The 27,548-nt window shown below is 40.2% G+C and overlaps 2 protein-coding genes across 2 annotated transcripts in view; one reads left to right on the forward strand and one right to left on the reverse strand.

The window, feature by feature from the left end:
* Positions 1-3,258, forward strand: part of MFSD4B (major facilitator superfamily domain containing 4B) — a 10,534-nt gene extending 7,276 nt beyond the window's left edge. The window contains 2 exon segments of the mRNA XM_009645176.2: positions 698-1,508; positions 1,510-3,258. Coding sequence (XP_009643471.1) covers positions 698-1,508; positions 1,510-1,933 — 1,235 coding nt within the window. The 3' untranslated portion in view covers positions 1,934-3,258.
* A 2,786-nt stretch (positions 3,259-6,044) lies between these two features.
* REV3L (REV3 like, DNA directed polymerase zeta catalytic subunit) overlaps positions 6,045-27,548 on the reverse strand; it is an 87,564-nt gene continuing 66,060 nt past the window's right edge. The window contains 13 exon segments of the mRNA XM_035900692.1: positions 6,045-7,138; positions 9,588-9,797; positions 11,223-11,469; positions 12,364-12,554; positions 13,406-13,543; positions 15,756-15,870; positions 16,928-17,037; positions 17,735-17,941; positions 18,819-18,927; positions 19,935-20,179; positions 23,131-23,272; positions 24,286-24,404; positions 24,972-25,090. Coding sequence (XP_035756585.1) covers positions 6,998-7,138; positions 9,588-9,797; positions 11,223-11,469; positions 12,364-12,554; positions 13,406-13,543; positions 15,756-15,870; positions 16,928-17,037; positions 17,735-17,941; positions 18,819-18,927; positions 19,935-20,179; positions 23,131-23,272; positions 24,286-24,404; positions 24,972-25,090 — 2,093 coding nt within the window. The 3' untranslated portion in view covers positions 6,045-6,997.

Consider the following 27,548-nt stretch of genomic DNA (forward strand, 5'->3'; position numbering starts at 1 on the left):
AAGAGCGTTGGTGCTGCGTGACGAGGGTTGCTGCACTGTAGCATAGGAATTTAGTTACTGTTCTTATTCTTCTGCAGTCTTCTCAGGGACTACTTAAAAATGTCTCTCTGAGGTCTTATTTTCTAGCGTTATTATTGTTGATCTGAGGGCGTTGTAGTTTGGTCTCTGCGGCGCTATTATTGTAAACCTTTCCACTTCTGAAAGTCACTTGAATGCTGTTGGGGTAGTCCCAGCCCACCAGAAGCAAACGATTCTCGATGTTTCCTGGGATGTTGTTTAATGAGGCCTCTGATTCTTAGCGTTGTGCACTGTTGCTTTTCAAACTTACAGAAAGGAGAAGCAGTTAAATTTGCTCTTTTGAAAAAAGCCTGAAAAATGCTGCAAATTGTCAAATAGGGCGATTAAGTGCAGCCGTTGTTGCTGGATGAAGCCAGCGTGTGGCTCCTCATTTTGACTGCTGTGAATAACCCTCCTGAAGCTCAACTTCATCACCTGGGTTTAAGGCGCTTCCAGGCAGAGTTTCAGTTAACTACGATTTTGCATAAAAAAGGTATTTGCTAAACCTGGTATTACTGCAAATTGAATTAATAATACAGGTTATGGTTGGTTTTGGTTTGTCTTTTTTTTTTTTTTATTTTTTAAACCAATACTTGGTTTCAGACTAAAATGACCGAATCCTCCTCTCTCCCACCTGCAGGCGGCAATGTACTGGCACTGAATACCTGGGGAGCGGAGGCTGGGCCACATATGCAGGCCTTACACTTCAGTTTCGCTGTCGGTGCGTTTGTGGCTCCAATCCTGGCTAAAATGGCCTTGGGAGGCTCCGACTCCAAAGACCTTCCAGTAGCTGAAAAGACAAACCAGTCTGTCCCGAGGTCTGTGCTGACGGCGTCAGCTGCATCAGCTGCGTCAGCACTGAAACACCATCTTGGTGCAGACTTTTTGTGGTCCTATGTTGTCATAGGGACCTATCTTCTGTTTGTTTCTTTCTTCTTTTTTGTTTTGTATTCAAAGGGCAGCTCAGCGCGAGACAAATCAAAGGCTGCTTTGCAGAAGTGCGTGTTTGCCAAATACCACTATGCCCTTCTTATTCTCCTCTTCGTATTCTTCTTCTGCTACGTGGGAGCGGAGGTCACTTACGGCTCTTACATATTTACTTACGCAAAGGTCTTTGCCGAGATGAAAGAAAACGAAGCAGCCGCTTTGAATTCTGTCTTCTGGGGTGCGTTTGCTGCCTGCAGAGGGGTGGCAATATTCTGTGCTGCGTGCCTGTACCCTGGCACCATGATCCTGCTCAGTATCATAGGCTCCGCTGTCTCCTCTTCCTGCTTGGCCTTCTTTGCCACGTACCCGGCCTCCCTGTGGGTTGGGACCGCTGTGTATGGAGCGTCGATGGCCACCATCTTTCCCAGCGGCATTTCCTGGATAGAACAGTACACGGTCGTGCAAGGAAAATCGGCTTCTTTCTTCGTGATCGGCGCCGCGCTGGGCGAGATGTGCATTCCTGAAAAAACTTCAAGGGAGGTTTCGCCACGTTCCTGTGGTGATGTACACTGCCTGGGTGACCTCTGCCGTGACGGTTATCCTCTTCCCCCTGATGTACAAATTGGCCAACTCTCCCGGTGAGAGCCACTTGAAAGAAATGAGCGAGAGTGAGGACCGGAAAGCTTTGCTGTCAAACTCTGGGCTTAACGAGGATGAAGAGGATGAGGAGGATGCGGGAGAGTGGAATGAAGCAGACTTTGAGGTAATAGAAATGAATGACACGCTGAGAAACTCTGTGCTGGAGACCTCCCGTAAGATACCTGGGGACTCCCCAGCCAAAGTCTCTCTCCAGCCCCATCTGGACAGCATACTGCACGATTCTCCAGCAGTCGCTGGTGGCTCCCCTGGGAGAAAAAGTGTGAATGTTGACCGGGAGAAGAATGATTAAAGCACAAGCTGACTTTTTTTTTTAAAAAGCGAAATGCGAGTGAATCGTAGAAGTGGTTCAAGAATCCTTTCGTAGTGGTGCCGAGCTCAGCACGTTCATTTCTGTGTTTGCTCGGCCCTTCCCCCTTTTCATTTTCAGTCTGCAGCGATGTCTCTCGGAGTGGGAAGGTCCCCCATGACGTGACTGGGGTAGCGATACATCAAATGATACGGACTATATGATAAAACGTACAGACTATACCCAAAATGTTAAAATGTAAGAGACATTTTCTGATCATGAGGCATGCATTTAAGTAATATGTAGTAAGAAGTAACTAGGAAAGAAAGGGACTGCTCAGACCACTCAGTTTTTCGGGGGTGGGTGGAGGGTGCAGTTCTGAGGTGCTTGGTCACAAAATGTTTTCATGAGAGAGGAGAGGTATCTGTTATCTGTGATCCTGAGCTTATCTCGGGGAAATAAGGATGTTTCTACTGCACTGAAATTTGCATGTGACACAAATCAGGAAATCAACTCAAATTTCGAGTGATGCCCAGCGGCTGTAAATCGGATAATCTGCTGGCAAACAGTGTAATTTTCTGTCACTAAGATGAGAAGAAATGAAAGATTCATTTTTAGGAGTGGAACCATGCCTTTGGGTCTTTTAAACGCAGTGTATGGGAAGGGGGACAAAATGGGTCATAATAATCCGCTGTAATGCTTGCCTCCGATTTACTGGCTGAACAGTGGTGACAAATCTAGATAGTCTAAAGTGCTTGTGATTGTAGTTGTGATTTTGGTTACTCACTGAAATCAAGAAATGTATGAAGATGATACAATGGTATGTAAGCAGATTTCTTAATACATGGTATTGACATAGGGCAGTGATATTTTTAAGCCAGCTGTTTAAATTCAGGGTGTAACACCTTTTTCTGGCTTCCTGTGCCAAGGCTTTAACGTAGTGATGTGTTAAAAATGAAAATTTGAGAATGAGAGGTCATTACCGGTGAGGCGGGCCTGTCGGGTTGTACTGCGCGATCGCTTGCCCCTTGCCAGTCGGACTGGTGCCACTGGGGTTTCGTTTCTTTGGGTGACGACTTGCAGGCAGAGTCTTCCTAGCGGAGGAGCAGCAGTTCGCGGTGGCAGCTTCGCTGCTGCTAAGCAGGAAGAGCTGGGAAGGCCCCGTTCAGGCTGGCCAGCCCTCCCCAGTGAGAGCAAAAAAAAAGCAGCAGCTAACGGCGAAAGTCTGGCGCAGAAGGAGAAGTCTTGCAATTTGCCTGCTTGAAACTTGAATTTGTAGGTTAAGTAATTTATTTTTTTTTTAAGGCTGCCTGATCAGAAGGTGCTCATGTTTGGGTTTATTTGTGGTTTGTTTTTTTTACTTTGCACTGTTAGTAGTGTTTTTCTTGCCAAGAAGGTTAATTTGCTAACAAAGGCACTCTAGATGTAGCATAGCACACAACCATAGACGTTCAGTGTGTTGTCAGGGCTGGTTTTGGTCCCTCTCTTGTCTTCGTGAGTGTGCAACCTAGAACCTCGTAGTTTTTTCCTTTCTTGGGAGAAGTTAATAAGAAGCAGGAATCAACCTGTAGTGAAAATGCATGGTATTTTTTTTTTGCATCTTGCCATGTTGAAAGGCCTCCCTTTCCCTCTGCTCTCGGCACTTGAACGCCATTACGTTTTTGCCAGATTCCTTTTTTTTTTTTCTTTCCTTCCTTGGGTGTGTACGTGCGCGTCTGTGGCATCTTTTCCAGTGCAATGCATGAACCTGCACTTTAAAATATGGCCTCGTTTCACTTGCTACGCAGGAGTTCTCTTTGCTTAAAGTAATGGTAAATGCTTTTACATACCAGGCCAAGCCCTGTTCTAGGTACACGACAGCGTTTCTTCGGCGGGAGTAAGTCAGGGTGGCCGTGCCTGTTCAGTTGGTTTTGTACGGTGACAAATGACGTGGTGTGGCAGAGGTGGTGACTTCCACAAGAGCAGACCGAGCCTGCATTTCTCCAGCTTCCCTGTCCCCAGCGACTGCCGTGAGTGTGTAGGAAGTGGTGGTGGGGGTCAGCAGATGGGAAGGACGGCTCCTGCTGGTGGATGGGGACAGGGACGTGTTAACTGCCCAGGTCCCTTTGGCAGAAATGGGGTTTGGTGCAGGGCAAACAACAGAAGACAGGGAAATGGTTCTGCAGCAGCTTCCCTGCTGCAACTGCAGCCCATGGGAGTTACCTGAAGGGACAGCGATGTAAAACAAAGTTTCCCCAGACCTGAGATCATGTTGCTGGAAGAAAATCAGTTTAAGAAACGTACCTGGCAATGGGAAGATTTTAAATAATTCACACGCTAATTTTTGGAATGAAATTCCAAACTGGAATGTCCTGCACTTAAGATTGTTCTCAGGGATAATTTACAGGTCTTGCATAATCAAGTACTAAAACCCCAGAACATGAAATGAAAGCTGTGTTGGGAAATACGCTGTACCCTCCTTGAACCTTACCTGTGTATTGCTTGTGTACACTCAGTTATTTGTTTCTGACTAATGTCTTCCCAACAAATGTAAAAATGCTGTGCAAACAAAGGTGGTTTTTTTTTTTCTAAAATGGCTGTATTAATTCCTGCATGAGTCACTTGAATTCATCCCCATTTCCCCCCCTTAAACGCAGGAGGCCTGAGCTGCAGGAATGGAGCAACAGCCTGGAATGCCAACAAGGTAAGAGCAGCTTTTTACAGAGGGTAGAGGATCCAAAAAGCAGTGGCGCAGGCCACTGATGCGCGGAGGCCTTTGTCTGGATGACGGCTAAATTCTGAGTCATCTTAGCGAGCGTTTGGAGCCTTCAGTGTCTTAATTCGGGCCTCCAACTTGAAATGGGATCTACTTCCAGAATGTGTTCTCCTTAGCCCCTGGAAGCCGGCTTTTAATAGCAGGGCCTGCCCTTTAGTGAAAATGAAAAGCAATTTAAGCTTAAGCCAGATCTAGGACATTTCCAGTGAGTCCAGCTTGCAGCACTTCCAGACATCCTTGATGTCCAAGGCTGTAGCTTTCCTAGTTCTTGGACTTTGGTGTTCCTTCAAGGCTTGTTTTTAGACAATGAATGTTAGTTTTTACATGTTGAAATTTCCTTCCAAAGTAAATTGCTTCCTGGCATATGTGGTTAAAGTGAGGATCTATTTACAGTGCCTTTGAAGATAAAGATCCTCCAGAAAGCTTAAAACGCTTAAATTTACCTGTTGTGGGTTGAAATTACTGGAAGTAAACTGTAGTAATTACCACTGCCTTGTTTATGCTAGAAGAGTCATCTCTGTGTTGAGGCCAAGAACCATGGTCCATGGATGAGATACCTGGATTTATTAAGAATCATACTTTTGTCCATAAAGCCAGGACCGAGTTGGAGATGAGCCTTGCCCATCTACTCCAGTGTTAAAGGCAGCCTCTTGCACTTAAGCGTCATTTAACCGATTCCTTTATCCCCGAAGCACTGCCAGGCGCTGGACTGTCCTGTGAGCTCTAACTCATTAGTCCTGGCCTTTGCACTTTCATGCTGTACGTGGCCAATGCGAGAATGCACGAGTAGGCAAAGGTTTGTGCCTTGATGGGTTTTCTTTTATTTAGTCACTTTGCGTTGAAAGCGCATCGCAAGCTGTGGATGTTCTATTACATAGGTGGAATAGTTCTTATTCTGCTCGGTGTGGGTTTGCCTTGTACTGTATAATGTGAAATGTAATAGACTGACTTGTGTCTTGAATGTAATAAATGCTCAACTGGAGAAGGCACTCAGGTTCCTTGATGTAAATAAAGTTTTGTTCTATTTTTCAAAGCTACTCTGGACTTCTAAATTTAAGATTTACTTCAGTTTTGACTAATGGAAAACTGGAACTGTTTCTCTTCTGGTTTGGGGAAGGCCTCCAAGAACTGATACCGAGGTTTTCGATGCCAAAGCTTAACCTGGAAACCGAATTCTGGCTTCTTAACTCTTACTTGAGCAGTCTTGTTTCCATTACCACTTGTGTGCCAAATGAGGGTAACAAAGGTACCTGCACTTGAAGGTGAGTATTTAAAAAGCACGTAACTTTTACCATATCATTTTATTCAACTTTAATATGGTTTCCATTATTAACTTCTAAAACAAAATGATTTCCAGTTTAGAAAACAATGCACTGACCACATAATTCCTTTTCCATTTTATACAGTTATACAAATATTCTAAATACACATTTTGTCAAGATGGTGGCAAATAAGATTTAACTGTACAGTACATAAGGAAAGAAAATATTTTAAGCATATTTAGAAGCAATAGAAATGTCTATACAAAACAAGCAAAAATGGAATAAAATTTTATATTTAAAGTATTGCAACAGTCCCACAGGTTTGTAACAAAAATGTCTTTGCACAGTTCCTCACAATGCCCCATTAATAGCTAAAGCAAGACAGCAATTTTTAGAAAATAATGTTTCAAAATGCTACACATGATACTACTGCTTGCACAGTCTGATCAAAATAACAACCTACTTGGAATCAAGCAAAACTTAGGAGGAGTTATACCAACCAACTTTAAAATTATCTGTATAAAAGTCATTGCACATTATTTTACTCAGTTGTTTGAAAAGTAAAAAAGTGTATTTACAAAATATTTCGCAGACAAAATTATAAAGTGAATGGATAATATATAAGTAACACGTCTTGATACTGACAGTTCAAGAACACACACGAATGGTTTTATCGTTTTGAGAGGTTTTCAGTGCTCCTTCCTCCAGGAAGTAAACTTGACTTCTGCTTTGAAATGGATTTACAAGATGTTACACATAGCTATTCCAACATCAGCATTATAAAACAGTATGTTAGAAACATGAAAGAAAGAAGAAATTTGTACATCTTAAAAAGTGAGCTATTCATAGATCAACAAATGTTTCTGGGTTGGTTTTTTTTAATTTAGTATAAGCGTTCATTGTTCTTCAGATAATAAACCCGACACTTAAAATGGAAATCCTGGACTAGATGAGAATTGAAAAAGCACCATGCACAATAGTCTTAGTGTGGTAAACACTGAAGGGAAAAAAAAAAAAAAATAGCACCTGGAATCCTGTGACACAGATCATTTAAAACTGGTCAAGTAGCTGGCGAAGATAGGGTGCCTTGGACAGTTCTCTGCTTACTCTGGAGAGCTTGAAGAGTACTGGACAGTTGAGGGAGACGCACTGGATCTGTCGATCAAAGCAGCCTGTACAGTTCTTGCATATCTAGATTAAAGGTAAAAAAGCAAACCAGATTATTTTCAACTCAACCCAAGCAAGGCATATGTCACTTGGGACTACCACGTCCTCAGCGTTGGATCAGCAAAACTGGTGCAGCCCAACCAGCACCAAGCTTCCCCCCGCCACGGAGGGATCCAGAGCAGCTCCCTCCCCTGCTGCAGCCTCGCCGGCCATGGACTGGCCATGGCCAGGCTACGGCACCCACCCTCCCCTGGGCAGGGATCAACACCTTGACCATACAGCTTGGGTTTCAGTCCAGCTAATTAAGTTCTACCCCTACATGGCGGCACTTGGAAACATCAGGTAAATAAATCGAGTGGATTTAAGCTGGGCAGTGTGTCATATTCATGATAAACTTATCCTATATAAAAATTTCCTAGTGAAAAAAGGCAAAACTCTTATTCTGCAGTTTTCATAAAGTACTTCTCTCTCAAGATAAGCTTCAGTTAAGAGTTTTACTTTTGAAATCAATCAGTCCCAAGACAGAAATGCACAGGGCATGCAGGTTCCACTGCTCTCCTTGTTCACAGAGCTACTGCTTCATGTCGTTAATGCTGCTCGAAAGTACTTTTAACAGGGGATACCTGATGGAATAAAATAGCAGCAGGCATAGTTTTTCCAAAGGTAGCGACCTTCAGAAAACGGAAGGCCCCTGCTTTGCTATTTTACTTTTAATCCTTTCCAGTATTCTGCCACCTCCCAACAGTTTTTCCAAAAACTCAGCAATTTGCTTTCAACCACACTTGTGGTTTGTAACATCAAAATGTTACACAATGTTAACCTACCGTTCGCATAGTTTGAACAACAGAGCAAAATCATATCCTTTGCTTTTAAAATTAGTTCTTTTCCTTATTCCCATGCTAAACTTATTTGGGCACCAGCGACCCTCTCAGCCAGACCCGTATCAGCATTGCAGACCAGAAACCCAAACTGGCAATAGCTGGAGAGGAGCAGCCCCCGCCCTGGGCCAAGTCCCAGACACGGCACCTCAGAGGGTACCAGTCCTCTGACCTGCAACCATGACCAGGAGGAGCAGGATTTTAAAGGGTTGGTTCCAGGTTTGTAAGCCCAGAAGAACCTCAGAGATAAGCCTACCCTAGACAGGCTGCGGCTGATTTGAACGCAAGGGACCGAGCTAAATGGCGCTCGAGACACTTTCTAAGTTCAGTTTGTGCAGAGGGGAGATGTCTGTGGCCTTAATCTATGGCATGTCATTTTTAAGTGCGTTTTAAAATAATGTACGGTTCAGTGTTGAATCAGTTTTCTGCTGGCTCCGGCATGTTTATAATCGAGGAGGGCCAAGAATTTGAGCTATGAAGGATATATGCATCTTCATATTAAAGTAAGACAGATGCTCTTACAGAGAGGTCGAGTCATCAAACAGTGACCAGAGCGGGAGCCGGGGCCTTGCTGACCTGTTGCACATCGCAGGGACAAGGGACTGTTCTGATCAGACCCCCAATCCTTCTGCGGGGCTGGACCCACCGACTAAGGTCTGATTTATTCCAGAACAAAGTGATATAAAAGGTTCAGAGTACCACAGGAAAACTGCAGGACATGCATCACCTTCCCCTACTGCCAGTTACCATGCGGATCAGAGCAAATACTACAAAACACAGCATGAAATGGAAGTCCATGCCTTAGCAATGTGATATTTATGAATCGTGAATTATACTGGTATTCCAGCGACAGAGCCCCATGGGAACACACCAAATCAATGCCTACACCACAGGAACATTTCTACCCTCACAATTCAGACAAGTCCTTAAAATGGCTCACGTGCGCCAGTGCTAAAAATCAATTTTAACAAAAATACTTACTAATTATAAAATACGACAGGAGGAAAATTCTGTGAGGATATGCATGTTTCTGCATGGGGAGGCACTGTGCTTTGCTATAATATATTCGTGAGCAGTCAGCTACCCTCTTAATTGACTTTTCGCTCAAGGGAAAAAAACCAGCTTGGAAAATTCCGATCAAGATTAAAGGTAACAAGAAAACCCCCAAGCTAAACCACATCCATGTTATACACATAAATAAGTAATTTTTCTGGGACAAATGTTTTTGTTACTAGAACATCATCAGTTATTTCGATGCAGAAAAGGCAAATCTTTCATACTTCTACAACTCTCCATCACTGTCACTATAAAAAGGCACCTCCAAACCATGTAAGATACTCTCAAAAAAAAGAAGAAAAGGAGAAAAGCGTCTTCTGTTCTGCCCTCCTGCCCTTGCCTTCAGTTTTACGCAAGGCTAAGGAGAGTAACAGCTGCTGCGCTGCCTTCAACAGCAATGGGAAAAGCAAACAAGCGGTAACACATTTAACACCCGGGTTGTACTTCCCACTTCTGCTGGGGACATTCAGTAACGCCCCGCTGTGAAATTTCAGCCCCTGCCTTTGGCTGACAGACGTCTGACAACGTTTTTATCGTACCTTGACCAGCTGTTCTTGCTTACGCTCCAACTCTCGGATTTCTTGGTTGAGAATCACTGCCACATGCTGTGGCTGGCTTCTGCATTTATTACAGATCCCATACTGGGTCAGTTCATCACACACGGGACAGTGTAAGGTCGTGAAATACTGGGAGATTGTGCCTTTGCGTCCTTCTAGCTCGCTGCGGGCAGTCGAGGCAGCTTTTTGAATCTGTTAAAAAAAATAATTAAGAGGTAATGAACTTTCAGGAGAGCAGCTCACCTTATTCCTGGATTGTGTAGCCTGTTCTTTTTTTTTAAAGGAGTATGGAAGTGCAAGACAGCCTGCAGGGCATGGGTTCATACCCAAATTATTAACATGGATCGCATCACTCTGAAGAGCGTAGCTCTTGCCCTGAAGTGACACACTGAACAGAGCCCACCCACACCTATCTCACAGGGCATCTCACCAGAAGAGAGAGTGACCAAAGACATCCTCAGTCACACGCTAAATTGCTGATCTCATCTCTAACTCTGCCTCCTGCAGTAGTTCCTTTGTAGGTGCTGATCTACTTCACATCCAAACGTGCCCTGGCTGCAGCCCCCGTGGCTGCTTTCCGGATCCTGCCTCCCCTCCAGTTCCTGTGCTGGTGCAGTCCCGGTTGCAGAGCTGCCACCATCCTTTGGTCCGTGGCTCCAGCTCATGCTCCAACTTCCCTGGACAAAGCTCCACCACTGCCCCCTTGCCCAGGGAAGTGCGCTCTCTGCACTCGTTCCTGGTGCTGCATGCTTTGTGCTACCTTTCACTCTCCTGTTTCAAAGACCCAGCTGCTCAGCTCCCTGGGACCTCCTCGGTGCTCCCTGGCCTTGCAGAAAGTCAGGGCTCTTTTTGCCTTTTTAGAGCAGCTTGTTGGAGACACTTAAGGTGAGTGTCACAGTACCATCAGAAAGGTAGAGGAAAGAAGCAGAACTGAAGTCAATCAAGGCTGTATTAAAAGTCTGCAGTGGGAAACATGCTGTACTACTACGCTGCTGAAGTCTACACTAAGCAGAGTAACCAAACTACACAGATACACTGTCTTTCACCATCCCTTTTTGTCAGGGGAATCACAAACTAAAATCCAGCTATCTAACATGCCTCTTCCCACATTTCAATGATTTCTTTAATTTTTAGGAAAGTCAGTTTGGACATAATTAGTTTAAAATTTCTGGTGATACAGATTTTTTAAAAAGTGTTCCTGCTGCTAAGGCATTACCACTTTTTCTATAAAGAGGAAAGATCTTCAGAACATCTTGGAGAAACAGGAGTTCCAACATCTACTATAGAGAGATGTAAAAGGTGGTACAGCCAAATAGATGCATACACAAGTACCACTAAAAATACACAGTTATGGCAAAATATTCTTTTAAACTATGGAAGGGTCAGAAAATAGAAGACGACAATGTGATCAACCCTGCACAGAAGGGCTGGCCGAACAAACTGATGCACTGAGTGGAAAAAAAACACACAGAAGATGTAGGAATCAGGTCTGCACGTTTGGGCATCAAACACTTCTAAAATAACCTTTGCTGTTGCCTCATATAAACCTCATTCACGATAAAAAACCCGCTGTACACGTGCGCGGCGTTCATCATCTGCTTGTTTTCAAACACTTACCCGTGGCAACTCATGGTACCAGCTGAAGACGTCGATGCCGATGAGTGAGAAGACCCTAGCCAGTGGCGGCAGAATTTGTTTGGTAATATAGTACGTAGCATTCAGCCTCAGGTTGGGATCCTGCAGGACTTCAATGGGCCGCCTCACCAGCTGTATCAGGGGCAGTCCGGGCATGCCGTACACAATGACGTAGGGCACTCGCTCCCCAACTCGTGGTTCAGAGCGACGGTCATAGGCAAGCATTCTCCTATTTAAAAATAGCCTTTATAATGCATCCAGAGACAAATTCACAGTCATTCCATTTGCTTGTAAACTTCCCCATCCAATTATATTAGTAGCTCTCGGGACAGCTGAAGTTAGTGCCTACGATGAAGCGCAGGACCAAGTTGTTTCATTTTTAATTCGTCTCATGATCAGACCCAAATTTTAGAACTTCGAACACGAGCCCTAAAAGATATGTCCTGTTCTGAGTCACGTGGATTTGCACGCAGGTTGCTTTCTAGCTACCCCTTCTTTAAAGAAGTACTTTTATAAAGAACAGCCTGCGGACTAAAAAGAGCTCAAGTACCCAGAAAGCAAAGGACAATTCAATTTGAAGCAGGTATCAACCCAGGACTTGAGTTTTGTTTTATTTAAAAAGCATGGCTTAATTTGATGACCTTTTATATTAAGCAAGGTGGCAAAATGTGCCAGCTCACATTACCTATTACTGATAAACAATATCAACAGGATGAAATATTAACTTTAGGTAAGGTACTTTTTAAAAAATGAAAAATTATGTATGGTAATGTATTTCACAGTACTGAGAGACATCGCTATGACAATTTTTAACATATCTAATATCCATGAGTGACGGGCAGTCAAGCCCTTGTATGAAAACCAGGCCTAAGTAACAGCAGTTGAACACACTGTTACAGCATCCTGACAAGAGACTGTGCTCTTGAACATGTGTGGATCTTTCCAGGACTACGAAACAGGTTTCTAGGATTATATGATACCTGAGCTCTCTTCACACACAGAAGAAAGTTAGAGCCAACTGCTGCAACAATACCTGAAGGAGACATCTCACTGCTACCCATAACGTGGCAGTACAAAGGTCAAGAGAAAAAAAATATCTATGAGTAGCACTTAATCTGATTACCTGGTGATTTCCAGGGCTGGTACACAGGATCCAGGTCTGTAAGCTGAGCTTCCTCTGTACTCTTTTGCAAAGATGAAGTCTTGCATGCTGGCTTTTCCCTCCAGTAACTTCATGCATTGATTCTGAACGTACTGTTTGATCTGACTTATGTCCCGTGTTTCAAATAGCAGCTTGATAGAACACTCAAGTATCTTTACAAATCAAAGGAGAAAGGTGAGAAAAACACGTATGTTTAACTAAAATTGAATTCCAAATAATTCAGTACATTATATGGAAATATTAGTACACTGCTTAGAAAAAGTATCAGTTGTGAACTAGAATGTTAACATGACAACAGCTTGTGTTCTCTTCCTCTGAAAGACATTCATGAACACATTACCGGACAACTTTTGCCTCAGTTTGATATGCCTTTCATGACATTATCCATACTCCAGCACTAAACATGTTTCAACAATTACACAGGTTTTCCAGAGTATGAGAGATGTTTTTTTCCTATCATCTTAAAATATTTTGCCATGACTTTCTGACCACCTCAGCAAACAAAAGAATTGGGATTAAAAAGAAAAATGCAAGTAAATCCTCCTAAGTGGCTACCTTTCTTACTGGCATAAATTTGTTTTGACTTGATTAAGAACAACAGCCTTTTCTTTTTAACCCCCCAATAATTTTAAATTAATTCTTAGCTAGATTAGATTTATGTAAGTGAACTATTTAGCAGACACATCAGTGAGCCTCACTCATCTTGGAGTAATGCTTACTTCCAGTTAAAGTGAACTGGATCAAGAATGGTCTTCTAGAGAACTTACACGGGGCTGAGGGCTTTTTGTGGGGTTTTTAGGGGCTGGGAGATAATAGTGAAGATGGAAAGTGCAAGTCCTTGTAATACTGTGCAAGATCTTCAATTTATCTTTCAAATGGCTCATACCAGAAAAACAGACAAAGTCTCAGACAACTCACAAGGACTAGAAACTCTGAGAAAGGACAGATACACAATTAAATAATACTATAATTTCATTCAGGAAGAAATGCATGAGTATTTTACCTTGGAAACAGCAGGACAGGAGTCCCTTCGGACTGTCTCTATGCCTTTTGCATCAAATACTGGGTCCTTCTGGTCCAGTGTTTCATACATGTAACCCACATACCTCTTCTTAGTTTGCAGGACACATGGCAAGTAGACCTGGAATGTTTAAAAAGAAGATTGCCCAATCTGGCATGTGTTGGGAATATAAGGTGGCTCTGAACAGAGAGGGCTTCCTAAGGAATACTTTGCTTTGTGGTTGGTTTTGTTGGTTGGTTTTTCTTTTTTAAATCATTAAAACCAATAAACTAGATCAAAGGACTGTTAAAGGATGGCTGAGGAAGCTGGGATTCAGTGGTGTTTCATTCTTAAATCACTTTATATTTCATCTTGCTGTAAAGACTAAGCAACCTGAAGCTCAGGTGAAAAGTGACACACAGCATAATTTGTTTTGAGTACCCTTACTTTCCTGGATTGCATTTATCAACGTTTTTAATATAACTGCATTATCCCTCTTTCTTAAAAAGTCAACAACTTCATTTTAAACATCAGAGAAGAAAACTTTCCCAGCAAAAGTACTGGCTTTGAACTTTCTATTTTCAAACTTCATCTAATTATGAGGTGCCTAAAATCAGTTAGTATCTTGATTTGGGAAAAGCATGCTTTTTAAATACCTAGGCCTGGACAACGGTATCCTCATGAATGGATTTTTAGGGTCATGGTCTCTTTTGCATGTTTTCTCCAACCTCTTATTTCATTCTTAATTGTGTCAGTATTCCCTGACCAGTTTTAAAAGAAAGAATGGGGAACAATTTGTACCCGGTATTACTAGGATAACACCACATCTTCCTGGCTCTCATGGAAGAGGGAGCAGCGAGTTTACATTGCCTCAGGCTGAAGAAGGTCCTGCACATAGGTGTCCCACTTCTTGATCAGATGCTCCAGCTTTGAAGCATTTTCATCGTCCTGTGCTAGGAAACTACCCCAGGAGAGTACTCAAATTTTGACCCACAGGTGAGTAAGGGCACTTGAAGTGAAGCACCCTGACATCTACAAAAATGATCTGAGGGCTGGAGCACCTCTCCTATGAGGACAGGCTGAGAGAGTTGGGCTTGTTCAGCCTGGAGAAGAGAAGGCTGCGGGGAGACCTTACTGTGGCCTTTCAGTACCTAAAGGGGGCCTATAGGAAAGATGGGGACAATCTTTTTAGTAGGGCCAGTAGTGACAGGATAGGGGGTAATGGTTTTAAACTAAAACAGGGTAGATTTAGACTGGATATAAGGAAGAAATTCTTTAGAATGAGGGTGGTGAAACACTGTAACGGGTTGCCCAGAGAGGTAGTGGAGGCCCCATCCCTGGGCACATTCAAGGCCAGGTTGGACGGGGCTCTGAGCAACCTGATCGAGTTAGCATTGTCCCTGCTCACTGCAGGGGGGTTGGGCTAAATGACCTCTAAAGGTCCCTTCCAACCCACACCATTCTATGATTCTATGATCTTCTCAAATATATCCTTGCACCCAGTATTTTTTTCTGACTAATTACTCCTTCAGCTTAATGACACATAATTGCTTCAAGTGGGAAGGGCCCCTGTATATTAGTCATTGAGGAAAAGTTGCCGTGCCTTCCACAGGTATCCTGGCTTCCCTTGCTAATATTTTTCTACTGTATTTTCCGTGAAAAATGGCAATTTTCTTACAAATTCTTGTTGAACCTGTTGAATCAGGTATGTACTTTGAAAATATCTAGTACACCTGAACTGATTGCTAATGACTTTCTAATTATAAACTTCCACCAAAATTAGTATCACATTGCCTTGCTCTTCTATAGAAGGCTTATTGTCATTAACACTTCTTCCAAAAGCATACTGAATGGATTTTTATGATTTTTCATTTTACATGTTTATGTATCATACATATCCTGAAGTGTGCTAAAGTTGGCTGAAGAATAAATATCAGGCTTGGAATTAATGCACTGGAATCACTTCAAGGGATGGTGTACATTTTCTCTACCAAGTCGCACACATTAGTTTGATTGTATGTATAAAATACAAAACTGGAGGGAGACATTTCCAAAAAATTGATGAGACAGGAATTTCAAATTGCCTCATGCTGCCAGTGCAACAGGCCACCAGGCATCCTGATGTGAAAGTAGGAATATTTCCTTTTGTTGTTCATGCTGCAGTGCTCCTCTGACAAGGTCCCTGAGGCATTAAGGAGCTTGCAATATACATGCAGAAACAGTACAGCACACGACTCTTGTATATCCTTATGCTACGTTAGTGCCCAGAAAAATCTTTTGTCTTCCTTTTATTTTTTTTTAGGTTAATAATGTTTTCACCCAACAGACTTGAAGCAAAGTGTTTTCCTTTTACCTTTTCAAACTTCAGTTTAACAGGTTTGGGGTTTGTTGCTGTTACAGCTTCAGCAATTTCTTGACCAATCTTAAAAGACTGCTCCTTCGTGGCTCCTTTCAAGAGTACAAACATGCTACGAGAAAACAGACAAAGGAAATAAGCACAAATCCGTTCAACATAATTCCTGAAATTTATAAGCTATAGCTTCCTGGTGACAAGGCAGGGATGTTATCATCAATTCGGTTCCCTTCCTTCAGCTAGAAAAGACAAAAACCTGAGGAACTTCAGTGTTCAGTATGAGATCAGGAATGCTAAAAGCATGACGAACACTGTGACTCTCTGGTGAGGCAGGGAACGTCACTGCTCCCAGGCACTACAAAACTTGAGTTCCCAGGAGAGAACTGTAAAGGGCTCTGGGTACGCCCTTTTTCCCCCCCCACTATGGCCAGCAGTAAGATTTTACTTCCTTACTCCAACAGTTTTTTTTTGTTTTCGTGAAGCTACTATGAATTTAGTACCTTTAAAATTTCAAGTCTTTCATCAAATCTGGCTAAAATCAGTCATTGGATTCACAAGTTATTAAGGAAGGACAGCGAGACAAGTTTTGTTTCCCATGAATGAAAAATTATCAAGAGTCTAGCACCAGAAATGGATACGCCTAGAGCAGGGCTATTATTTAGATGAAGGATTGACTGAGAAAGGGGAGATATTTATATGATGTATTTCAGGCAGCCTAATCATATCTTTGTATGCTCTGGTGGCTGCTTCTGAATTGCATCCACTTTTGAAGTTTAAAATAGTGCCTTCCTCAAAGTATCAACGGGCAATGCCTACTATATTATAAATACTCCATTTTCCAAAATAAAAATGGCATCAGAAACAGGCACAAAAATACTCATTCAATAAATAAGACTTATAGTAATTCACACCTGAAAAAATGTGACTTTTTTTTCCCCACATAATTTTCAAAAGAAAGGAAACCCTCAAAATGCTAAGAGTTTTAAAAGAAACTCCACTAAAAATAAGTATTATTTACTTTGCATATTCTGTAAGACAGTAAGCAACATCCCAAAGAGGGTCCACATACTCTTTTCAGTATCATAAATTCCCCTTGTTGAGACCAAATAAAAATATATCTATGAAGAACTACTATGATTTTATAACATTGTAAGAAGCAGACCATTAATTACCTGTCAGTATCACCATACACAACATGAGCACCCCATTTTTTTGTATCATTCACCAGTTTTATAGCACGCTCCAATGTTTCTCTGGCTTTGTGGACAATGCTATCCCCAACCTGCAAAGTTAAAGATTAAAAAAAAAAAAAAAAAAGAAAAAAAATATAATAAAAAATCTTTATTCTACTGCTAAACCCAATACTAGCTCTGGGTAAACATAGTCTAACCTTGCTTGATCTGCTTATGAAAATTACTATATTGAGACAATATACTTTATTTCATGGTTTAAATGCATATAATAAATAAAAAGATTGCTTACATTACCCCACAAAAGCAAGAATTAAAGGAAGAGCGATCAAAAATTATTCAGGATTAAAATAAAGGAAAATTTCATTTAAACTTCTTTAGGCATACTAAAAGTTTAAGGAGCAAGACAAGATTGCTCAGGACCATTTTCTCTAGTTTTTGGATTCTGTGGATTCCTCCTTTTATGAAAACTATGAAACAGCTACAGTGTTTTATATTATTTCCACTTTTAGAACTGTAATCCAATCTACCTTTGGAAGAGTTCTACAGAAATGCCAACTCCAGATGCTCTTTTATGGGAAGAAGAAAATTAAGACTTTTTTTGTTTTTTTTTTTAAAAAAAAAAAGAGATCACAAATCCCAAGTTGCTGATTTTCAGTACCACAAATAAAAACTGCTTTCATGAAGGTATTTAAATATGTTTCAAATAAAAATACAGTGTTATCTGACTATACTTTATTATTAGTGTCTTTGCCACAGTTTTTTTGCATTTTTATCTGCAACCCTTACCTCAGTGCATGGCATTCTTCCAGAAAAATTAGCAGCAGTATAGCCAAATGTAAAATTAGCTATAAATTTAAGACCCAACTGACGAGCGTCAAGCATTCGAGTTATAGCCTTGTCATGCTTATAAGCCTTCATTGACTGTTTCACCATTATCCTAGTCTTCAAGATTTCTTCCAGCATTCTTGGCAGCACACCCTTTCTTACTGAAGGCTGCCATAAAGGGAACAAAGAAAAAATTATGTTAAAAAGCCCAACCTAAACAGTTAGGAGTAAAAGCAAAACCCAGAACTGCTAGATAATCACTGTTAAGAAGACAAATTAATTAGCAAGATGCCCTAGGCACCAACGGTTTGGCTCTTCCCACAAATATTACAAGCAACTCAGAATACAGGCAAAGCTCTGAAGCGCAGGGTAAATAGCTTTTTGTTCTTTGTTATCATCAGCCCTGCTAATGCAATGTTTAGATAACCTTATTAACTAAAAAGGGACCTCAGTATTTAACTGTTAATTCTCAAAATGTCAAATGTTAAAGGAATATTATCGTTCAGAAATTCTACAAATGTTCTTTAAGTAAAGTTTTTGTTTTACATTAAATATGTGTATGCTGGTTATTGGCTAATAATTTGTAAGAGCTCCAGGCCATATTTATTAATTCATTACAAATCAGCCAGCAGTACACATAATATAAAATGAAGAACAATAGAAAGCAAGTCAGGGATTTTCATCTCCCGAACCATGACTCTCTTTCTGGGAAAGCATTCTGCTATACAGGCAGGAGAAGAATGAAGTGTTACACACAGATAATTACTGTTTGATCCCCAAACTGCACAAGTAAAATACAGTTTAATTATAGATGAAATAAGCCTTCAGTATAAATGAAAGCATAAAGATGACATTTTATTTCCTGAACTGCCAGAAGTTCAGCACTCTGACAAATATCAAAAAACATTGGGAAATGAGAGACTGAACCTCCCCCCTTCTGTCTCCTCTTAATGCAGCAAAATATAAACTACGATATCAATTTGATCTTAAGCTAGTCAGCCAACAGGAAGTGAAAATGCCTGTCACAGAACACTAATATCATTACCTTGACAAAAGCTACTCCACTGGGTGACACTGTGATATCATGCCTAATCTGGTAAAGTAAGTCAGGAGGTACTCTGAGAGATGTACAGCCAAATTTGAATGCATCATATCTAATAAAGAGAAAAATTAAATATGAAGACAATTCACTCATTTACAGCCCGATCAACCAAAAGCATCAACTCACATTAAAATGTGATAATGCCAGCAAGGATACAATCACGATTATAATCTCAGGTATAAACAAACATACTATCATTTAAAATCTCTTAGCTCCATGTAGAAAGCTCTAGGAATAAAGTAGTAATAAATGGCTAAATTCCAACACATGCATAATTTATCAATTCTGTTCTGCGTTAATGCATTATTTCCAAATGCTGAGTTAGTGGAGGCACATAGTCATACCGTAATCCCCTATGGAAACCATGCATGTTTACCAAGTAACACATTGCATATATTTAGTTCCTACAAATTCAGAATTTCAAATCAGAAACTTGAAAACCTGATGGTGACATGTAGCAATCACTGCATGCATCTTCCCATTCTTCCAGATATTGTTTTATAGAGGTAATTATAATGAGCAATGCGATTTTTGTTTCCAATTAGCAGAATTATTGTTAAGATCAGGAAGAGATGCTATGCAGAATAACTCATTGTATCTTTTAATTTTGAATATTAAGACCAGAGTAAACTACAACTGTTAAAAGAGAACAACGATTTATTAACATACAGTGGAATATTACTAGTCCAGCTTTGACAATAGGTAGTGGATTTCATTTTAACTTATTCTGAAGCAATATTAAAAACCAGCATCACCACAATAATGGAACAGGTGTACACAAATGCACATAGACAGTTAATTTTTTTTTAACATAACGTAGTCTAATTCTGTATGTCATTAAAAATATTGATGTGTATATACGCACGTATGTGTCTCTGTGTGTATACACACAGGCACCCTCCCCCCCAGTAGATCTTTACCATCTCTATTGTGTAACAGAAAATGGTGCTATTCGTACATGCCCATTGTTTCCAACACCACCAAGGGTTTTCAGTACCTTAGAGAAGATGCTAAAATCTCTACAGAATCAAAGTTTGTGAGAAAAGAGTAACGACTTACTTTCCTAAGTTTTCAACATGTCCCAGGCAGGTTGAAAAACAGTAGTTGTATGCTATCACAATGGAAGGATATAACGACTGGAAATCTAATACAAGAACAGCATTGCTGTAGAAGCGGGATTCTGGCTCCATTATTAAGGGAACACATTGCAGGGCTTTCATTTGAGCTCGCTGCTGGATGCTGGGTGTCACAGCAATATAATTCATTGGCTTTGCAACACGCAACATCATAGATTCCACACGATACTGTAAAACAGTTTGGATATAGCAATTATAATTTTAAAAATGCAGCATAAACATGGGTGTATTAAAACTGTGTAAATACGCACTTACATTTCCTAAATTTAAAGTACAGACAGCTAGTTTTTCAAAATAAATAGCCATACTCTTACTTTTAATGTGCATTTTCTATCACATACAGTGGAACTTTTCCATGTATTTCCTCATCATTTAGCCCTAATAATTGAAAATCAAATACTTCTAATTTTTATCTATGAAGAAAATAAACATCCAGCTCAGGTTAAAACAATAAATATCCAACAGGCTGCAACAACATATATGGATGGCCATGCTACAGTCAGTGAACGAGAGTCTGCTAAACTGCATTTTTGTTAAGACTCGCAGAACATTGAAGAAAAAAAAGTATAATACGCAGTTGATGACCATTTTCCATAGGATTCTCCACAGCAACTTTACTTCAACAGAGAAATGACATGCAAGTTGTTTAAGTGGATAACTGTGCCTCCAAGCTTTTGACCATGAGAAGTAACTAGAATGTACTTGGCAGCAAGAGAACCAAGGGAAGAAATCTACGTCAGCCCATTTCAAAAGTCTGCTGCTTTGCACTGGGTATCACACTTTCTCCCTGATGATGCCACAAATAGTACAGGAAGTGTAAAACAACTGTAAGTTTAGGAACTTTCACCTTGTTCAAGACATCACAAAATGTCGTATGTGGAGGTAGCAATATGAGAAAAAAACAGCCCTATTTATTTATGTATCATTCAATGTTTTAGTAAGGCTTTAAATGCACTAATAGCCAGGTATTCACTGTGTCCATTCACAATAAAAAAAAAAAGCAAGCTGAAAATTACAAACATGGGTGGCAAAGGACTGAAAATCCCCAAATATCAAACAACCACCCTATATAATCCTAAGATCCTATGCTTTGTAAGCAACTAAGTCACTATTCAAAAGCCCTCTGCCTGATGCACTATGTATTCAATCATTGTACTGAATGGGTTAGGTATAATTTCTTTAACCTGATGTTATAAACAAACTTACAGAAACAACAGCTTTAACAAGACCCTGCCACCTTACAAACAGGTTGGGGTTTGAAACTACTTTTGCAGCAGCATAAGCTGCTGCTGCCTTGCACTAATTGCGTGCTAATTTGTGTCCAGGGATGAGCTCAGATGTGTGATGAGGTGGTTGGGGACTGGATCTGGCAAGAGCTAGGGGTTTTTTCCCTAGGTTTTTTCTAGTTTTCAGCAAGTTCTTCAATCATCTGACTAATAATCCCTATGCCTATGACCACTGTTCGATCTGTTTAGTCAACTATGGAATATTCAAGATAGCTTAATAAAAGAAAAGAAAAAAATCACCTTTAAAAAAGGCCTTGTAAAACTTCGTAAGAGATACAAAAATACGGAAAAAATAAAATATCTGAAACCTGTTCTTAGTACTATTCCATTTTAACATCTTTTTCAGTTAAGGAGAAAAGGAATATCTTCATAAAAGGTAGTGATTGATTCTTAGTGAAAAAAAATTATTTGAGGTGATTGGGAATCGTTGCAACTGCCATTTTTGTGATCTAGAAAGTTTCAGTGGAAACAAAACATACGTGCACAGAAGGAAAGAGAAAAGAACAGTCAGGATAGAAAATGCAGCATGTTTCTGTTGCTCACTCCCACTCACAGCCATTTGAGAAAATGACAGGCAGAACAGTCTGCGGGCTGCAATCACGACAGTTTAAGCGTATCTACGTTGGCAGCATGCCAGCGCCACCCTCCCTGTCCTTAACTGTGCATTTCTCTTCCCTTGCTCCAACAGCAGTGCTCTTCTGATAACATGGTGAACCAGATCAGGGAGCTGAACTGGCAAATACCTATTGAACGCCACCATGGTTCTGCCACCGGTGCCACCCCCTCCCAAAAATATAGGGCCAGTACCAGCAAGACCGACAAGAACCTGCGCAGGGTCAAGAGATGACAGAGGCAACTGCCATCAGAGGAAAAAAGGTGGCAATGTTTTTAAATTGGGTTGAACTGTTAAGGAACTGCAGCTTCAGACACTCCCATTCCTGGCTGGATTAAGACAATGCCAGTCTCCTTAGCACATTAGTTTTTAAGTAGTCTTTTTGTCCACAGAAGTTGGCAAAATAGTCATTCCTCGTCAGCTCAGCCACATGTCTATTAAAACAGAAAGCAGAAAGATGGTAGGAAAGAAGAATTATGGTAGGAAAGAAGATGACAACAGAAGAGCAGACGCTTGTGAGAGAGAGTCATCTCCTGTTTCAGGTGCTGTTCAGAGCTCACGTGAAGCCATGAAAACAGTCTAGTTAGTCTAGTCACTCAGAGCCTGGGCAAGGAAAGCCTTTGGTATTACTGGAGACTGCTGGGGTCTCAAAGAAAGAGTAATGTAAAATCTCCCTCTGTCCTTGCACCCTTTCCCTCTGATGTTAGTATCAAAATAACAGAACCACACACATCTTGCATGACACATGTACTTAATAAAGCCAGAGCCCTTCTTGTCTTATCATCAAATCTCACCCAGAGGTCTGCTTCACAGGAAATGTCACTTAGAACATATTCAATGCAGCTTTGTCTGCCCTGGAAGAAAACACCTCATCTTTCTAAAATGTGCTCAATTACATTTCTTAATGTTTTAAAAAGCATTCATTTTCAGACTCATCTAAGTGTGAAAAATACCAACTCAAAGGGAAAACTTACTGCTCCCAAAGTCAGTAGAAGAGACTCACTGGCATGATTACATTTGGGGCACTCTATTTTTAATCTCTGAGACTAACCATTCAATCAGTTATTACTGCTTTTGGATTGCCTTTCTTTATGTCCAATTTCACGTTATGCAAAACGGTCTTCTGCGACCTTATGAAAATACATATACTGACTGAAAAGATAAGAACTAAAACATTTTGTAAATACTATTTTGCTTTGTGAAGGAAAACTAAATCTTACCTGGGAGCCTCTTGTTAATACATGTAAGAACTGAATGCCAAAAAGTCTTGCCATTTCACTTGTTCTGTCAATCAAATCCAGCTTGTCTAACAACTGGAGATTCCCACGGACCCGGCTAACATAATGATCAACCATTTTCCATCTGTGGAAGTGAACACCTCGTTATAAACAATCAGGAGAGTGCTGCTCTTAGCTACTAAGAAAAACGTATTTTTATGATAGCTTGTTACAAACCAGCAAATAAAATTCCAGTAGGACATTTTCATACAGCTCTTTCAAAAATGTGGTGTGCAAAAACATACACTGACGTATTCTGAAGATACACACAGAATGTGTTACAGCAAACTACCATTAAGGCGTATCTCAACGACATAGTATATCCTGTTCTCCTTACTGCCTTAAAGGATTATTGAAACAGAAACTCAAGTTTCTCTTCATCTGTTTACATGGTTTTTTTAACTGAGTGGACTTTTGTGGAAACATCCTTCTGTATTAAGAATACCTCTCTGTTGAACATAAATTCATAATTCCAGCACTAAACCAAGTTTCCACCTACTTGAAAAGTTTTTAACTTTACAGAAATTATATGTATGTCACAAATGACATTCAGATCAGTACTCAGTTTTATGAATTGTTCATATCACACAATACCAAATTGCTCCATGGAAGAGTGAAGCCCAGTGTGATACATGTCATATAAAGGTATTTTTAAGCAGCTATAGTTACTGTCTTGACATCTTGCACACTGGTTTGTGCTATTTTTAAGCCTAGCTTGGGTGACATACACTGTGAAGTAAAACAGAAACCTGACAGTTCATTAAAAATCCTTCTGATGAACAGTATATACAAAATAAAGACCTTACAGAACCTGAAAATAGTACATCTATTCAGATATGTTGAAACTATAACTGAAAAATTTTGTTTTTTGTGTACTTTAAACAGAAAAATATACAAAGATGAAATACTGAGGGTGTAACTACACAACAGAACACAGCAGAGCAGCAGAGTAAGTAAGCTCATGTTGCTGCATATAGACTGTTCTAGTAACTGAGCTAAATTGATTATTTCTTCCTGTGCTGACTTCAGCTTATACCTACCCAATGTTAAGAATCTGGCTTTAAAAAGAACAAACAAAATGAATTAATGGATCATTACCTGTAGACATCCACCTTATTATCAAACCAATCAGACAGAACTCGGAAATTAAATAAAGGAAAACGCTGATGAAGAACATGAAAGCCCACGTTTTCAAAAGTGTAATTCATTAGATTCACCTAAAAAACACAGAGGATGCGTTAACGTGCACGATGTCTTTCACAGTCAAAGAAATCTCTACTTTTTAAAAATAGTCCCTAAATATTTGTAAGTCAGGAAAGAATAGCCCTCCATCAGTTGAAAAAAAGATGTGGAATTAAATAGATCACAAAGAATCTGAATTTGGTTAGAACAAGATCTGTTAAGACTGAACCATTTGAGTATTAAATGTAAGGTCATAAACAGCAAAAGAATGAGTAAGTCTGACAGCTTAAAATAAGTTCAAGTATTGAATTTAGTAAAAGCACCACACTAGACAAAGTACTAAAACAGGTAAGTTGTTCTCAAAACCCACGAAGAATTGAAAAGGAACACCATTAAGGAACACTACTCAAACATAAGGGCTTCAATATTTTACATTTTAGTGAGATGCAAAATCCATTCTCACAAAGTGGCAGACTGCTCTATTTGAAAAGGTGTACAAACAAATATCAGAAAGCACATAAGTTACATGAAATTTTCAACAAAGTCTACAATAATTTAAAAAACCCAGTAAGTGAAATACATTAACCTTTTAGAAACTTTACCTCGTTTCTCATCATTCTCCAAATATTTAAGACAATTCGCCCGACAATATTTATTTCACTCATTGTATCCGATCCATATTCATCCAGCTCAGCTGCAAATCTGTTATCTTTCTTTTCATCTAAAGACATTACAAGAGAATATATTTGGACAAGTTATAGGACAGTCAAGACCAGATCAAGCTATCCCTCTTCCAATTTGAGCTCTCTAGAAAAATAACACTTCATAAAGATTGTTATTGATTGCAGAAGATTATTTATTTACCAGTCTTCCACACAATCTCTAAATAAAACTCCCCCAAGGTTTTTCTGCTCTTCAACATCCCTCTGAAGGTAGCTCTTACTTTAGTTTCATTGAAATGGTGTCCATGGCAATATATTCTCTATAGCGAATATATTGGTTAAGCAATGCTGAATGTTACTTGAGAGCTAGCTGCCCGCACGTTAGTGCATATCGATTTAAAAAAAAAAAAAAAAAAAAGTTACTTCTGCCCTGGCCCTGAAGGATTTAGAACTCAAGGCTTTACTTGTAATGATCTTACACAGTCAGAATCAGGTCATGGGAGAGAAAACTCAGTGCCTTTCATACAGTACAAGCAAACCCATCACGGTGGGAGCAGGTAAACATGAGTTCTGGATAGCACAAATGGAAAGAGAAGGAAATAGGAAGGAACAAATGCAGAGGCAGAAGTAGCACTCAATCTTTCTGTAAACGAGTGGTGACTACAGTATAGGACAGAGATCCTCTTTTGCTATCCTTAGTTTATTTCATGCTTTGAAACACTAAAACAGAGAAGATAGTCTTTTGGGCATGTTTCTTGAAACCGTCTTTTTTTCAGTCAACCTAAGGCTACAGTCTTGATATTCTTCCCTGAATTTACATAGATGTTTTTAAAAATGTACAGTACAGGTTAAAATTCAATATGAAAACACACTGCATTATTTGATCCTCCAGTCTCGTTCTTTCTTACCAGTTTAACAGAAGAGAAAGCACTTTGAGGCAATTTCTCACAATTTTAAATCTATACCCATTTTTCAACTGTTGGTTGCCGCTACTCATTTATCAAATATCCCTGTACAGTACCCTACTAATAAGCAGCAGAACGTTTTGGACAGAGCGTATAGAAGTGTGGATACACAGTGCTTTGCAATAATGATCAGAACTGAGCAGTTAGTTCCTCAGACAGCCATGAAGCACATTTACGCCTGAAATTCTGCAGAACTATTGTGAAACAACATAATACAGACTAACTTCGTATGTTGATCTTTCAAATGTGTATCGTATCAATCAAAATATGGTTAAGAAAACCTATTTGTCATTTACTGACCTTATCAATAGATCACAGAGCCTTGACAAAATTTAGCAGAACTTTCATTCACTTTATCAAAATGCCTACCAACTTTTTAACCTCATTGTTTCAGATTTTTAATGAGGAAAAATAGCAATTTCTTGTTTCATGTTTGGATGGAAAAAAAAACCCGCAAGGAGCAACATTTTTTCTTCTGCTTTTCTTCATTTCCACATGCTGGATCTCCTGGGAAAGTAAGGGACTTAGTGTTGTCCCCATCCCCCCCCCATTTGTTTTTTATTGGAAGCAAAAACTATCAGTGCTACTTTCCACAGTGTCATCCTAGTTCTCTTTTGACTTATTTAGGAGATTCCCTACATTTCTTAAGTTCACTCCATGTCTTGCTGGTAAAGACAGGCCACAAAGTATACTGCGGTCACAAAAGAGACCCACTGCCCTGATGAACAATAGACTCTGCATGTGATGAGCATTGCAAAATTACAAAAACCTGTAGTGCCCTACAACTGGTGTGGGGACTATACCACCAGAACCACGTAAGCCTCTTTGGAAACAAAGTTGTTAAAAACGAGAACTGGACATTCTTCCTATCTTTCAAGTGTGTGAGATGAAACAAAAAGAAGTCTCCTCTTATCCTCTGTTACCCGCTCCCTAACTTTGAGCTGTGATGCAAAGGAGGAAACAGGAGGCCACAGTGCACACACAAAAAAATGCCACTACGCACAGGCACAGTACTCACTTCTCTTGTGGTGTGTCCTAATGACTTATGAATAGTTCACTTGTAAATGGCAGAGGCAGCACCAGACTCAGCCAATAAAGCAAAACCAGAGAGAAGTCCAGCTTTCTTTTTGTTAAGTTGAAATCACAGGAAAGGGAAGGAAAAGTACCTTCCATCTTTATGTCAATAGGAGGAAAGAGGAGCATACTGCTTGAAGGAGCACTTCCTGTTCTGAAAATACAGCATGTGAAGAAGGGAGGGAAATATGAAGCATAGGGGTTGGAAAAGCAAGAGGAACATAGACGGGCTCAAAACCATGGACAAGGAGGCCACAAAGAAACAGAGAGCATAACACTTGCACATTCATGGGCATGCATGCAAGCCTACACTTATTGCATGGCATTTTTGGGAGGAGCTCATTAGTGTGATCATTTCCTTATCTTTCTCCTGCAGTTCAGTCAAAAAAAGAGTAATTACTTACCTTAAAATAACATAGTTCTTAGAAAAATTTTAAGTATTATGTATTCCACTTCTGGGTGTACCTCTACCACCTGG

Source organism: Egretta garzetta, unplaced genomic scaffold, assembly GCF_000687185.1.
Source record: "Egretta garzetta isolate BGI_Z169 unplaced genomic scaffold, ASM68718v1 scaffold18, whole genome shotgun sequence".
Classification (NCBI taxonomy): Eukaryota; Metazoa; Chordata; class Aves; order Pelecaniformes; family Ardeidae; genus Egretta; species Egretta garzetta.